Source organism: Lytechinus variegatus, chromosome 14 (genome assembly GCF_018143015.1).
Source record: "Lytechinus variegatus isolate NC3 chromosome 14, Lvar_3.0, whole genome shotgun sequence".
Classification (NCBI taxonomy): Eukaryota; Metazoa; Echinodermata; class Echinoidea; order Temnopleuroida; family Toxopneustidae; genus Lytechinus; species Lytechinus variegatus.
The window spans coordinates 14,478,661-14,492,781 of NC_054753.1; the positions used below are offsets into that span (position 1 = coordinate 14,478,661).

The 14,121-nt window shown below is 36.0% G+C and overlaps 1 protein-coding gene across 1 annotated transcript; it reads right to left on the reverse strand.

Moving 5' to 3' along the window:
* Positions 1–743: 743 nt before the first annotated feature.
* LOC121427814 (beta-1,3-galactosyltransferase 5-like) lies at positions 744–2,641 on the reverse strand. The gene has a single exon (XM_041624379.1). The coding sequence runs from the start codon at positions 2,599–2,601 to the stop codon at positions 1,345–1,347; it is 1,257 nt and encodes a 418-aa protein (XP_041480313.1). The 5' UTR covers positions 2,602–2,641; the 3' UTR covers positions 744–1,344.
* Between the last annotated feature and the right edge of the window lie 11,480 nt (positions 2,642–14,121).

Here is a 14,121-nt window from a genome sequence, read left to right on the forward strand (position 1 = left end):
TTAAAACAAATATTAATAATATGATAATTCCAGTATCATGTACCAATAAACTTAAAAAACTCAATGATTCATTTTTAGAAATAACAATATTGTCGATTTTTAATGGTTCGGTATTCAATGGAATTTTCTTACGTTTAGGATGGAAAATAATATACTTTGTTTTATTGAAATTTAAGATAAGTTTGTTACATACAAACCAGTCATTCAACATGTTCAATTCTTTGTTTATTGTAGAGCAAGAGTAAAAATATTTTTATGTGAACCAAAGACAACAGTATCATCAGCAAAGAGTGAAAATTTCAATAAATTAGAAGATTTCATATCATTAACATGTATTAAAAAAAGGAGGGGCCCGAGCACGGAACCTTGTGGTATACCTAAATCAGCATCTAATTTAACAGATTTAACACCATCGACCACCACAAATTGTTTTCAATTTAATAAGTAACTTTCAAACCATTGTAAAGATAAACCTCTAATTCCATATAAACTTTTTTTTCTTCAATAATGTGATGATCGATGGTGTCAAATGCTTTCGACAGGTCCATAAAACTCCACAACAATAGTTCTCTATTACATTTAAAATATAATCATAAAAACATATCACACTTAAAGAAGTGGAATAATTCTTCCGGAAAACCAAACCCTTCCTGTATTAAATTGTCTTTTTTAGTAAGAAAATCAGTTAGTCTGTTAAACATTATTCTTTCAAGTAATTTAGCAAATATTGGAAGGAGTGCAATAGGTCTGTAATTTTCAATATAATCTGGATTTTCCTTTTCAAACAATGGCACAACCTTTGCTATTTTTAGTTCTTCAGGCACTGAACCAGTACTCAGAGACATAATATTACATAACGGCAGAGCAATATAATGTATAACCTGCAAACCTGCAAGATTCACGTGAACATAGACGAGACTAACGTAAAAAAGCAAGCTTGTATAATTGCTACTCTCAAATACAATCTGATTTATTACTGCCAGACTACACGACAAAGTCATTTCTATACATAATCGATGAGCACATATTCCATCAATCATGTCCATCGAATTTGTTTTTTGGAAAAAAAGGAATGATCTGTAGGTAATAGGCCAATATCATTAAGGGGTATTTGAATAATGATTTTTTTTTTCATTTCTTAACCCCCAAAACCCAGGGTCAATGCTCGCCCCAAGAAGGTAAATGCATTTGCCTTGCTACTGCATATACTATTCCGGGGCTGCATGCGCCAGACTATCTTGATACGGCGGTAAGAAGATATTATCAAGGTGATTACCATGAGGTCATTCTTGACTTCTAAACGTCAGTCTCACATTTGTATACTCTTATTCAAGCTTCTACCTTTTACCCTTTTCTCACTTTTCTTTTTTCCGTCACTACAGGAATAAGATATATGCAAAACAATATTCCAAGGCAGAGCAAAACAATTTTGAAATATGACGCAAACTGGTTACTGGATTGAACATAATTGCTGATTAGAAATCTTTGGTAGAAACGCACCATGTCTTTCGGGGGAATGTCTGTTGCAATAACATACCTTCCTGCCTTTCTATGCATTCTGGCACTTAACAGAGAAGTATACTTTCCCCAGTAGAAAAACTTCGCATCATGGCGGAGAGTTATATTGAGCTTGCGAAGGCAAATGCCAAAAAAGACATCCTCCCAGGGAAACAGGGGTGTGGTGATAGCGACGTTGAATGCGGCGTCGACCACGTCATTGGTCATGACGTACCCATGGCCGTTGGGGTAGGAGGGGAAGTGATCGTCGGGATAATATTTCTTTGAAAGGTAGAATTTGTTCTGCTTGTCCCTCATGACGATGGGTTCCTTGAAGACATAACCCGATGCGTATCCTGTATGAGGTGCGTCATGGAGGACTTCCAGCAGGCGACGTTGGATGACTGCTGTATCATCGTCGATCTTCATGGCAAACTGGGCGTGTCCGCAATGGTTACTGACCCATTTTAAACCCATGATAGTCTTCCGTGTCAGGTTCACATACGAATCAACGAAGGACTCTTGTACGATATCCCCGTGTCGATCAGACTCGGCGTCAATTTTTTCCCCCATCCCTTCCGTGCTAGTAGAAGCAAGCATGAATACTGTCACCACTTGCGCACCGCCAATGCTTGGCCAGGTCTCCCTATTCCCGTATGACATCCTTATGCTCTCCCGTTGTTCAAAATTCCCTGGTGCTGACAGAACAAAGAATACGAGGTAGACATCCATCTCCGTGCCATTTTCGTGAAAACACGTTTTCTCCGGGTTATGGATGTAGTTAAAAACGTGTTTGTCTATAGGTTCTTGTAAGTAATGAATATCGTTTGAATACGCCGGTGTTCCAGTAATGTTTGCTTTCTTTTTCCAACTTTTACCACCAATTTTCACCTGTTCAGCTCGGATGATACTCCCGTTAGGGTGACGGTCTTTGATGTATTTCACAGAGCATGAGCAATTACGCAATTCATGATCAATAATCCCTCGAAACTGAATTTCTTTACTGATTACTGATGAATGTCTGTGGAAAGTCAGATATAGAATAATGATTAAACCACTTATTGTCGTGACTGCAAAAGCCTGACGTCTTTTCCTGAAGCGCATGGTCTATAACTTCATTTGTTCTTGTGACCACTCGTTAGCTGCTTGTATACGTTGGCGGCATATTTTACACCTGCATATGGCATGTCTAAAAATAGATCTTAGTCATCCCCAAGTTACCGTGGTAACTGTAAAGTAGGTGAAGGAGATCACGATGTATTTGAAATTTAAAAGAAGACTGTAACTTTGTAAAGGACTTCGTTATCGAATGCCTACTTTACCCTTGGGCTGACAAATACAGTTGTATTTACTTATATTAGTGTAAATATGTATAATAGCTAAGCTACCTATGAAAGAAATATGCCACACATCTCAGCAGTGTGTAATTCACGCATGCGCAAAGATTGCTTGATCTTAATCTCATCCGATCAACACGTTTAGTTCATCTCTCTATTAGTGAAAACTTTATCGTTTCCCCGCATTTTTGGCATATATAAATATATATATATATATATATATTCATATATATATATATATACACAACAAAAAAAGTAAGTCCCCCTAAATCAAATTGATGTAACTTTTGAACGGAATGATTTCGAGATATGATGTTTCGTAGGTATATTTCTACACCCATTAGGCAACTCCTGGGGAAATATGAAATTGATCGGTTGAGTCATGCATGAATAATCAAAGATTGAATTAAAAATGACCATTTTTGAAAGTCACAAGAGTCGTGTTTTAGATTGTGCAAATACAATGTTGGATAAAAGTTGTTTTTTTGGTAAATTTTATGGTGTTATACTGGTTCACTATCCATCATTTAGCCACTCCACACACAATTTTAATATCGTATGTTCATGGTTGAGTGAGCACATTGTATTGCAGGGGCCGTGGAAGCGGGGGGGGGGGGGTTCAGCCCCCCCCCACTTTTTTCAAAAAGCATGTACAAAAATGTAAAAATGAGCATACGATTGTGATTTTTTGCATGGTCAGCCCCCACCCTCCCACTTTTGGCTCAGCTACCCCCAACCTCCCCCCCCCCCCCACTTTGAAAACCGTTCCGCGGCTCCTGTATCATAGGGGGTTATGGTAGTATCATTTACAGCTTGCTAAAGATCATGTTAGAATTTGAAAATGTTGGTGGCTCCCCCGATTATAGGCCCTTCCCCCATTTTAAGATTCTGGATCCACCACTAATTTGCCCATAAATTAAACTGATCATGAAAATTTGTTACGAAAAGAATGCATTTATGCCGTATAAAGAGTATTCATTCCTAAGTTTTCGAATGTGCTCGCTCAACCATGAAAATGTTTTAAGTTCGAAAAGTGTGTGGTGATAGAAATGATGGATGATAAAACAAAAACATTTGAAACCGAATTTGCCCTCAATATGCACTTTATGACCCTTTAAAATGAGTCTGTGACATTGAAAATACCAATTTTCCCACTTTGATGCGTGCTCACTCATCCATGAATAAACATATTGATTTCATTTTTGCACAGAATTCTGCCCATAGGTTAATAAACATTACTGCCAAATGACATTGCTAAAGACAGCCTTGAAAAAAAAGTTCCACCATATTGAATAAGGGGTTAAGTATGCTTAAACATATGCACCCATAATGTACACAAGTCTATGAGAGAAGAAGTCAAAATTTTCACAAATATGAAATTAGGGTTTGTTTCATGGACGATTTTTGCTACTTCTGCCAATAGTTATTTCATGAAACTTCGCACATGGCTTCAGAATAACACTATCCAAAAGGCGCGCACACAAAAATAACCATTCAACACGGCACAGAGTGGGGCCAATGCTTTGAACTTTCTTCTCATTTGCATAATTTTCGAATATCATGTGCTCACTGATGCATTAAACATCGGGATTTTCATAAATATCAAATCAAATGAACTATGCAAGGAGGTTTTTAATGGATATCCATAGTTACGAATTGCATTTTTTTCAATAACGTAAAAAAGAGAGCATCACATTCCACATGTTCATTCAAGCGTGAATGTTTAATTAAAAGCCTTTGAATCATTGAAGCAAGTTAAATGGTCGTGAACATAACGAAAAAGTTAAGAAAAGATCATTTTCAGTTACCAAAATGAAACAATAATTGTCTATGATATTTGAAAATCGTATTTCTTGTTTTTAATAAATGTTCATTGAACCGTGAAACGATGAATATTGTTGAAGATACTCTTCCCAAAAATAACTGTCATCATATTCTTTCATTCTTAGTGATATAAATGTGTAAAAAATCCAATTATTGCAAATTTGGACTTGTGTTTATTCAACCATGAAATTTAGCAAAAAAGTTGTATCGTACTTTAGAAAGTACACTTTACAAGCCTTCTGACTATTTTTCATGATTAGAATGTGGAATTAGTTCCAGTAAAATGGAATCAAAGTCATGATATTTGGCTTGTGACTTTTGAAAAGTGACATTTTTGCCTTCTGACGGTGCTCACTGAAGCATGACGTAAAATACGTCCATAACATTTACTCAGAGGGTAGCCTATAAAATTACCTACACGCTCATGTAAAAATATATCAATAATTCGAATTGGTTTGGAAATTATTGATGTTTTTTCAAGGGGGGACTTACTTTTTTTGTTGTGTATATAATTGGTATAGTGTCGAAAATCTGTCTATCTGACGGTCAATCGGATCTGGCTCGCCCTAACCATTAACCCGTCTCTGTGGTCTAGTGGTTAAGGCACCGGCGTTCAAAGCTGGGGGCCCGGGTTCGATTCCCAGCAGAGACATTTTTTCGGCATCACCAATTTTTCCAAAGGGTAGATAGCTCTGGGGAACCTTGATTTAAGCTACGCCTACCATTGTTCTCTTCATCCATTTCTTTACAATATTTAAATAAAAAAGAGTTGCCAAAAGCTGTTGTACATGTAAAGCTTTACACATTTGTATTTCTTCTCCCATACGTGTACTGTATCAAAGCAATAGCTTCGATCCAGCTGAGGCATGGCGGCTTGTCATTGTTCAAAACTCACCTTCACCCGACAAAGGAAAATATAATTGATATAGTGTCGAAAATCTGTCTATCTGACGGTCAATCGGATCTGGCTCGCCCTAACCATTAACCCGTCTCTGTGGTCTAGTGGTTAAGGCACCGGCGTTCAAAGCTGGGGGCCCGGGTTCGATTCCCGGCAGAGACATTTTTTCGGCATCACCAATTTTTCCAAAGGGTAGATAGCTCTGGGGAACCTTGATTTAAGCTACGCCTACCATTGTTCTCTTCATCCATTTCTTTACAATATTTAAATAAAAAAGAGTTGCCAAAAGCTGTTGTACATGTAAAGCTTTACACATTTGTATTTCTTCTCCCATACGTGTACTGTATCAAAGCAATAGCTTCGATCCAGCTGAGGCATGGCGGCTTGTCATTGTTCAAAACTCACCTTCACCCGACAAAGGAAAATATAATTGGTATAGTGTCGAAAATCTGTCTATCTGACGGTCAATCGGATCTGGCTCGCCCTAACCATTAACCCGTCTCTGTGGTCTAGTGGTTAAGGCACCGGCGTTCAAAGCTGGGGGCCCGGGTTCGATTCCCGGCAGAGACATTTTTTCGGCATCACCAATTTTTCCAAAGGGTAGATAGCTCTGGGGAACCTTGATTTAAGCTACGCCTACCATTGTTCTCTTCATCCATTTCTTTACAATATTTAAATAAAAAAGAGTTGCCAAAAGCTGTTGTACATGTAAAGCTTTACACACACACACACACACACACACACACACACACACATATATATATATATATATATATATATATATCTTAAAGTTTCACGTATTGGCTTCTCTAATAGTAACAAAATATGCTGAAGATAAATGGTAATGCTTTCAATGCCAATATATATATATATATATATATATATATATATAGCCCGAGAAACCTTGCGATATTTTTTTTTTACATTTTCCATTTTCCCCAACTTAGAACTGAATTGAATAAAACAAATAAAGAAACAATTAAAACACCTTAAATGTTTTACGAAAGAATTCCATACATTACAAGTAAAATGTGATTTTTTTATTTCGCTTTATTTCACAAAACAGTTATATGCTGCTCTTGGACGATATGTGCAATTCATGGAACCAATAGCGTCATCAACCCACTATTATTGTTGCCATTTATTAGATGAAAAATTAAGTTTTTGTTCACTATGGTGCAGTGAAAAGATATATTTGACTCGTCCCGGAACATATGGAATTACCATTGGTATAACATATTGATGTATATAAAGTATGGAATTGTGACGTCATGATATTGTGACAACGAACGGACTGGTTCTAAACCATGTAAACTGATTCGCAGCTGCACAACCGTCTAAACGAATTTGTATTTGGAGATGTGTTTGTTGTTTGTTCCTGGTTGTTACCATCATTCTGAGAGTCGTGCCGTATAGCTGTTAAGAGCGACTTCAAAAAACCTGGTGATCATTTCTTGTGGTAAATGGTATGATAAATTGGCGATGCTTTAGGCGTAAGAAATGATCACCAGTCGTTCTTAAAGTTGCTCCTAGCTTGCGAACAACTTTGTGAAACGGCGCCCTGGTTCATTTGTTTAGAAACAGATCGCCATGACACCATCGCAACTAACGTCATCGATTCGGTACTCTATGAAGATCTTCTATATTACCAAATAAGCAAATATTGAAATATTCAATAATTCAAGCATTCAAGTATAATACATGTAGTGTCACATTATGTCACAATTGTCTTCTTGATAACTCTTTCGTGTAAACAAATTTTTAAATGTTTGAAATTTTCAAATTTTCAGTGTTTTGCTTGTTTACTTTTTTCTTTTTTGATTGAAATTGATTTTTTGTTGGACTGGACTTTGTTCTTTAGCAAGGTCAAATTAAGGTATGTATGTTATCAAAATATAATTACATATAAACTCTTTAAAAAACAAGAAATCTTAATAAAGTCAAAATAGTAAGGACTTCTACGCCCCTCTTCCACTTCCAATACAACAGTGATAAGGAACTTTTGGCGGACCTAAAAAAAATCGTTGGAAACGTGTATTGACTTGAGTATATACACTGAAAAAAAATGTTCATAAATTTGTAGACCGCATTATTTTATTATATTACTTTTTTCATTTTTGATTATTAAACATAGATCTTTAAGAAGTGAACAAAATACTCGGCCTCAAATCGGTTCTCTTTTGTTGAAACAAGCATTATATAAACTATCGTGTTGGAAACAATAGAACATGAATGAAAAAATATTGATTTGAAAGAAAGAAGTGCATTAATCCTATATGGTACATTATGTTACAAACTCCTCCGATTGTGCCTTCAAAAGGATATATTTATACGCAACGGCACACATCCACACTCTATGATTGTGTGTTTCACTCACACCCACACAAAATATTTCTCATGCTCTGTGTGTGTCTCATCCATCCACACACAATCCCTTTCACTCGACATATGTGTGTCTCAGTCATCCACACACACCGACATGTCTACATGTTGGTATCAATAATGCACACAAAATTTTCATTCATTTGATACAAGATAAAAGATCAATGTATAGAAATACGCCTCGGTCGAGGGCCGTCGTGCCGGGAATCGAACCCGAACATTCATTGTGCAGTCGGGCGCCTTAGACCACTCGGCCACGGCACCACGTCTCTCTATGCGTGTCAAAATTCAGTCACACACCCACACTCCCTTTCACTCTATCAATGCGTGTCTCATTAACCCAGCTACACAACATCCACATTCCATTTCACTCTCTATATGTGTAACTCATTCAGTCACACACACCCACACTCCAATAGGCCTAGACTATTTGTATGCGTGTCTTGTTCAGACACATACACCAACACCCACATTGACTATTTCTGTATGGGTGTCTCATCTGCGCACACACACACATCCACATTCCATTTCACTCTCTCTACGTGTGTCTCATTCACCCACACCCACATTCCATTTCATTCTCTCTCTCTCTCTGTAGCTCATTCAGGCACACACACCCACACTCCAATAGACTAGTTGTATGCATGTCTTATTCACACACACATACACACCCTCACCCACATTGACTATTTCTGTATGGGTGTCTCATCTTTACACACACCACACCCCATTTTTTCTCTCTACATATGTCTTATTCACTCACACACACCCACAACACTCCATTTCATTCCCTCTTTGTGTGTCTTATTCACCCACACACATCCACACTCAAATTCACTCTATGTGTGTTATTCACTCACACACACCCACACTCCATTTCACTGTCTCTCTTTGCGTGTGTCATTCACTCACACACACCCACACCCCATTTTTTCTACGTGTGTCTCATTCACCCACACCCACATTCCATTTCACTCTATCTCTCTTTCTGTAGCTCATTCAGGCACACACACCCACACTCCAATAGACTAGCTGTATGCATGTCTTATTCACACACACACACACACACAACCTCACCCACATTGACTATTTCTGTATGGGTGTCTCATCTTTACACACACCCACACTCCATTTTACTGTCTCTCTTTGCGTTTGTCATTCACCCACACACACCCACACCCCATTTTTTCTCTCTATATATGTCTTATTCACTCACACACACCCACACTCCATTTCATTCCCTCTTTGTGTGTCTTATTCACCCACACTCCATTTCACTCTCTCTATGTGTGTTATTCACTCACACATACCCACACTCCATTTTACGCTCCCTATGTATGTGTTATTCACTCACACACACCCACACTCCATTTCATTCCCTCTTTGTGTGTCTTATTCACCCACACTCCATTTCACTCTCTCTATGTGTGTTATTCACTCACACATACCCACACTCCATTTTACGCTCCCTATGTATGTGTTATTCACTCACACACACCCACACTCCATTTCACTCTCTCTATGTGTGTGTCATTCACTCACACTCACTCCATTTCATTCCCTCTTTGTGTGTCTTATTCACCCACACACATCCACACTCAATTTCACTCTATGTGTGTCTTATTCACCACACACACCCACACTCCATTTCATTCCCTCTTTGTGTGTCTTATTCACCCACACTCCATTTCACTCTCTCTATGTGTGTTATTCACTCACACATACCCACACTCCATTTTACGCTCCCTATGTATGTGTTATTCACTCACACACACCCACACTCCATTTCACTCTCTCTATGTGTGTGTCATTCACTCACACTCACTCCATTTCATTCCCTCTTTGTGTGTCTTATTCACCCACACACATCCACACTCAATTTCACTCTATGTGTGTCTTATTCACTCACACACCAACACACCGTTTCACTCTCTTTATGTGTGTCTCATTCACCTACACATCCACAGTTCATTTAACTCTCTCTATGTGTGTCTTATTCACCCCCGCAGACCCACACACCATTTCACCCTGTTTCTCATTCGCCCACACACAGTTTCACTCTCGCTACGTCTAATTTACCCACACACCCGCACTCCCATTGACTCTCTGTATGTATGTCTTATTCACACACACACACACACCAACACCCTCCCTCAAAGACATCTATTAAGTTGCTGGCCAATGTTTTACTTTGTACATGTACTAGAGATTTTGATAGAACGATTTACACACTGTTTTTATGTGCTACATTCATTGCAATTATACCGAGCTCGTATAAGGGAATTAAGGCTCCGACACAAATATCTTCCCTATTTGGACACCTGATGATTAGCTAAACAAAATAAATTAAAATATAAATGCATAAATGACAAATATCATTGCACATTTGTAAAGTGGATGAATAATATTAGCGAACAATAAATATTGACAAATGTGTAAAATCACATACAAATTCGAAATTAACCATAACAGCTGTCAATAACTAGTAAGGAATAATAAATATTCAAGTAATCACACTGAACCAATCATTAAATCCCATTTGAATAAACTATGCAATAGTTTGTTTTGAATTTGGAAAGGATACCCCCTCTACTGAAACTACTTATTGATATCAAGATGTTTTGAGAAAATAAAGTGAAATTGGGCAGGTAATGTTGCTAAATGCTAATGTTGAAGTGGTATTTTAAATGGGGGAAGAATCGGAACAAAATTATTTAGAAGTAAAAATGAGACACATCACATTGGTCGCGGTTTGGAGTTTGAACATTCAGTATATAAACTGCGTGTGTTTGGAATGTCTCTTTTATTAATTGCAATGTGAACAAATAATACACATACAAATATTTAAGGATTTTTTTTTTTGAAATCAAAAGTTTGAACATCCTTTCTTCAAAATTTTTATTAGTCATATTTCAGTTATACAAACAAAACATCTTCAGAAAATCTTAAAAACGTATTAGACAACCCCAAAACACTGTTGAAAATAGTGTCCATTCTGTAATGATTGCCATACAAAGCCGCGGGGCATTCCCGTCCCGCCCCCCCCCCCCGAAATTCTGAGAGGTTACTTATTTTCAACAATAATTTTCACAAAATTCATAAAAAAGGTATACACAAAATCCTTCAATTTCGCCTTTTTTAGAAAATACAAAAAGCGCCTCCAGCTCAGGCTAGGTCGCTTCACCCCTTCTATTTTAGTATTTCTTCAAATAATAATGTATCTTGTCCCCCAGAATATTTTCTGCTTACGGCCATGATTTTAATATATATAATAAATAAAAATTGCACGTCGATTATACGGAAGATTGCATAAATAATCGCAATTTTACAGTCTCAAAAATATAAACCGGCTTATATTGACTGCTTCTGTATCCTATTGAAGTTTTGCAATAAGAAAATTTACGGAGAGCAATCTGGTAAATGCGATTGAACATTACGGTCCATGGATATGCCTGAACATCTTTTATGATAAGCGATCGAGTGGGGAGGGTGCTGGTCGTCAACAAAACGGAATAACATCTACAGCTATACCTCTTAAACGTTTTTATTACATTATGGATCAAATATTTTGTTCTAAAGGAACAGAACTTTACTATTCCTTGATGATTTTGTTTGGTTGAGGAATCGTACTGTTTCCATTCACCAATTTTTGACATAGCTTTATCGGTTGTTCATCGTCATTTAGGGCATTTTAAAATCCATTTTTTTTCAATGTTCATGAATGCACCGTGGAGAGAAAAATTGCCTAACATGTGGATCATATGGTTCAAGTAGCAAAACTGTTAAGAGTTGAACTGGTATCATTCGAAAAGTCATTATTTTATATTGTCCGTAAAATGGGGTGCCATTTTGTGTTATTTACGTAATCATGAGCTGTTCAGTCACCCTGAATAATAGGGAAAAGTTAGAAGTGAGACTTGGCAAAAAATGTACTGTTTTCTAATAACCAAACTTTGCATTTATTTGCAATATGCAATGTATTTTGGGATTTTTTCCAGGTGACTTAATTTTGCTTGAAGTGATAACTTTCACAGATCTTAATTATTCAACAAATAATGGTAGGCAAAATTTCCATTTTTCTAAAATTTTGAAATGACAATGCCTCAACAGCTTTCCAAACATATTAAATCCATCATCAGAATTCAAAATATTCCCTTATTATCTTTCAAAACTATTGCCCTCAGCTACAGTATATAAAACTGCGATATACAATCACCAAAATATTTGTATACACATTATTAATTATCGAAGGTTATTACAGATTATTTTATAGTAAACGCACATTCATTGTTAGTTCATATACATGTACTAATTTACTTGGAACTTATATACTGCTATGCTGGTGAGAAAATATTGAAAGTACAGTTATAATTTAGTTCAGTGAGCATGGTGAGAAGTGCGGAGCTTTCAAGCTACCTGATTTTCCAGTCTGTCCTAAATCAAAGTTATACATAAGCTGTCAAATATCATAAAACAACCAAAAGATTGACAAAATCCACACGGCAACCGATAATGTAATGTACAGTTAGTTTACACATAATATAACCTATTTTTTGGTAATGAAATTAAGTTTACAATTTTGACAACCAGATCTACTAACAGTTCAAGATTTTTTCTTTAATTAATATAAATCAATAAGACCAATAATTATGTATATTATGTATTTGCATATTTGTTGCGACTGATGAAAAGAATCCACGTAAATGAAATATTCTAAGGCTTAACCCTTATTTGATTGATTGTACGAATTTAAATTTACTCCCCCCCCCCCATGACAAAGAAAAGATATTAAAATGTAAAAATATTGTCCTCATTATACATGTATATCAACAAAGTGATTTTTTTTACATAAAGAATGGCTAATATTACATGGCTGATATTCAGTAAACCATTTTGCGTACGCCCGGCTCGTGCATATTAATGATTTTCTCCTTGTTTGTATACAATCTATTGTACTTGTTATTTAAATTCTGTAATTTGAATAGGATTTTTTTTCATTATCGTAATATTGTATCTTAATTTGAAAATAAATGCGGAAACTTCCATTGAGAAAGAATCACATGTTCATTAAAAAAATCATATCTGTATATATAATGAGATGAGGCGAGGCCAACTCAACAGATGACGCAGGACACCATTTATTTGCTTTAGCTTTCGTCTTTTGAGACTTGTTCAGAAGCGTCTGAAAAAATATAAGGAGATACAACATCCAAGTTTGTTTTGCACATCAATGAATTATCACCAAGTTGAAAATATTCCATAAGGAAAAATTAATGAATGAACAAATAAATTAATAAATGAATAATAAATATTTAAATCGATTAAAATAATAATGATATAAATGAAGAAGACATACCTGTAATTAAAGAATATGATAGTATGACCTTATCCCATCTCGTTCTTTAGGAAAGTGGCAAAAATTGCAAAATGAGACCATTGGTTGCTAGGTGTTGAAAGCGCAAAGCGCTTTGGTAATGCGCATATAATTTATGTCACAATGAATATGAATATTCATGAAATAGATATCGTAGACTGGAGGATGAAGAAAACTTGGTGATAATTCTTTGATGTGCAAAACAAACTTGGATGTTGTATTTCCTTATATATTTCAGACGCTTCTGAAGAAGTCTCAATTAAAAGACGAAAGCTAAAGCAAATAAATGGTGTCCTGCGTGTCATCTGTTGAGTTGGCCTCGCCTTATCTCATTATGTCTAATATTCACAACTCAACAGCGATTGGTAATAGTAAACTTATCATCACACACACTATATATATATACATATATATATATATATATATATATATATATATATATATATATATATATATATACATATACATTAAGATGAATACAAAGGCAATTTTTGTTTACTAAGGTCTTTTCGTCAAAATTCAGAGGGATATTACATCCGAGTCATGTGACATACGTTCAACTTTACCAGTACGGTTTAAATCAATTCATGTACCCTAAAAAATATAAAATTTTACACCATCCTGGAATCACGCGCGATGATTATAAATCCAGTTATATTCTTGAAAGAGAACATTAAAAGGAAAAAACTACAACAATGCGATAGTTGGATGTATACCATGAAAAAATAAAAACACAAATCACCATAAACACTTTATTTTCTCTCAGTGATATTCATGAAGGATATGAAATAACATGAACTCAAGGGTAG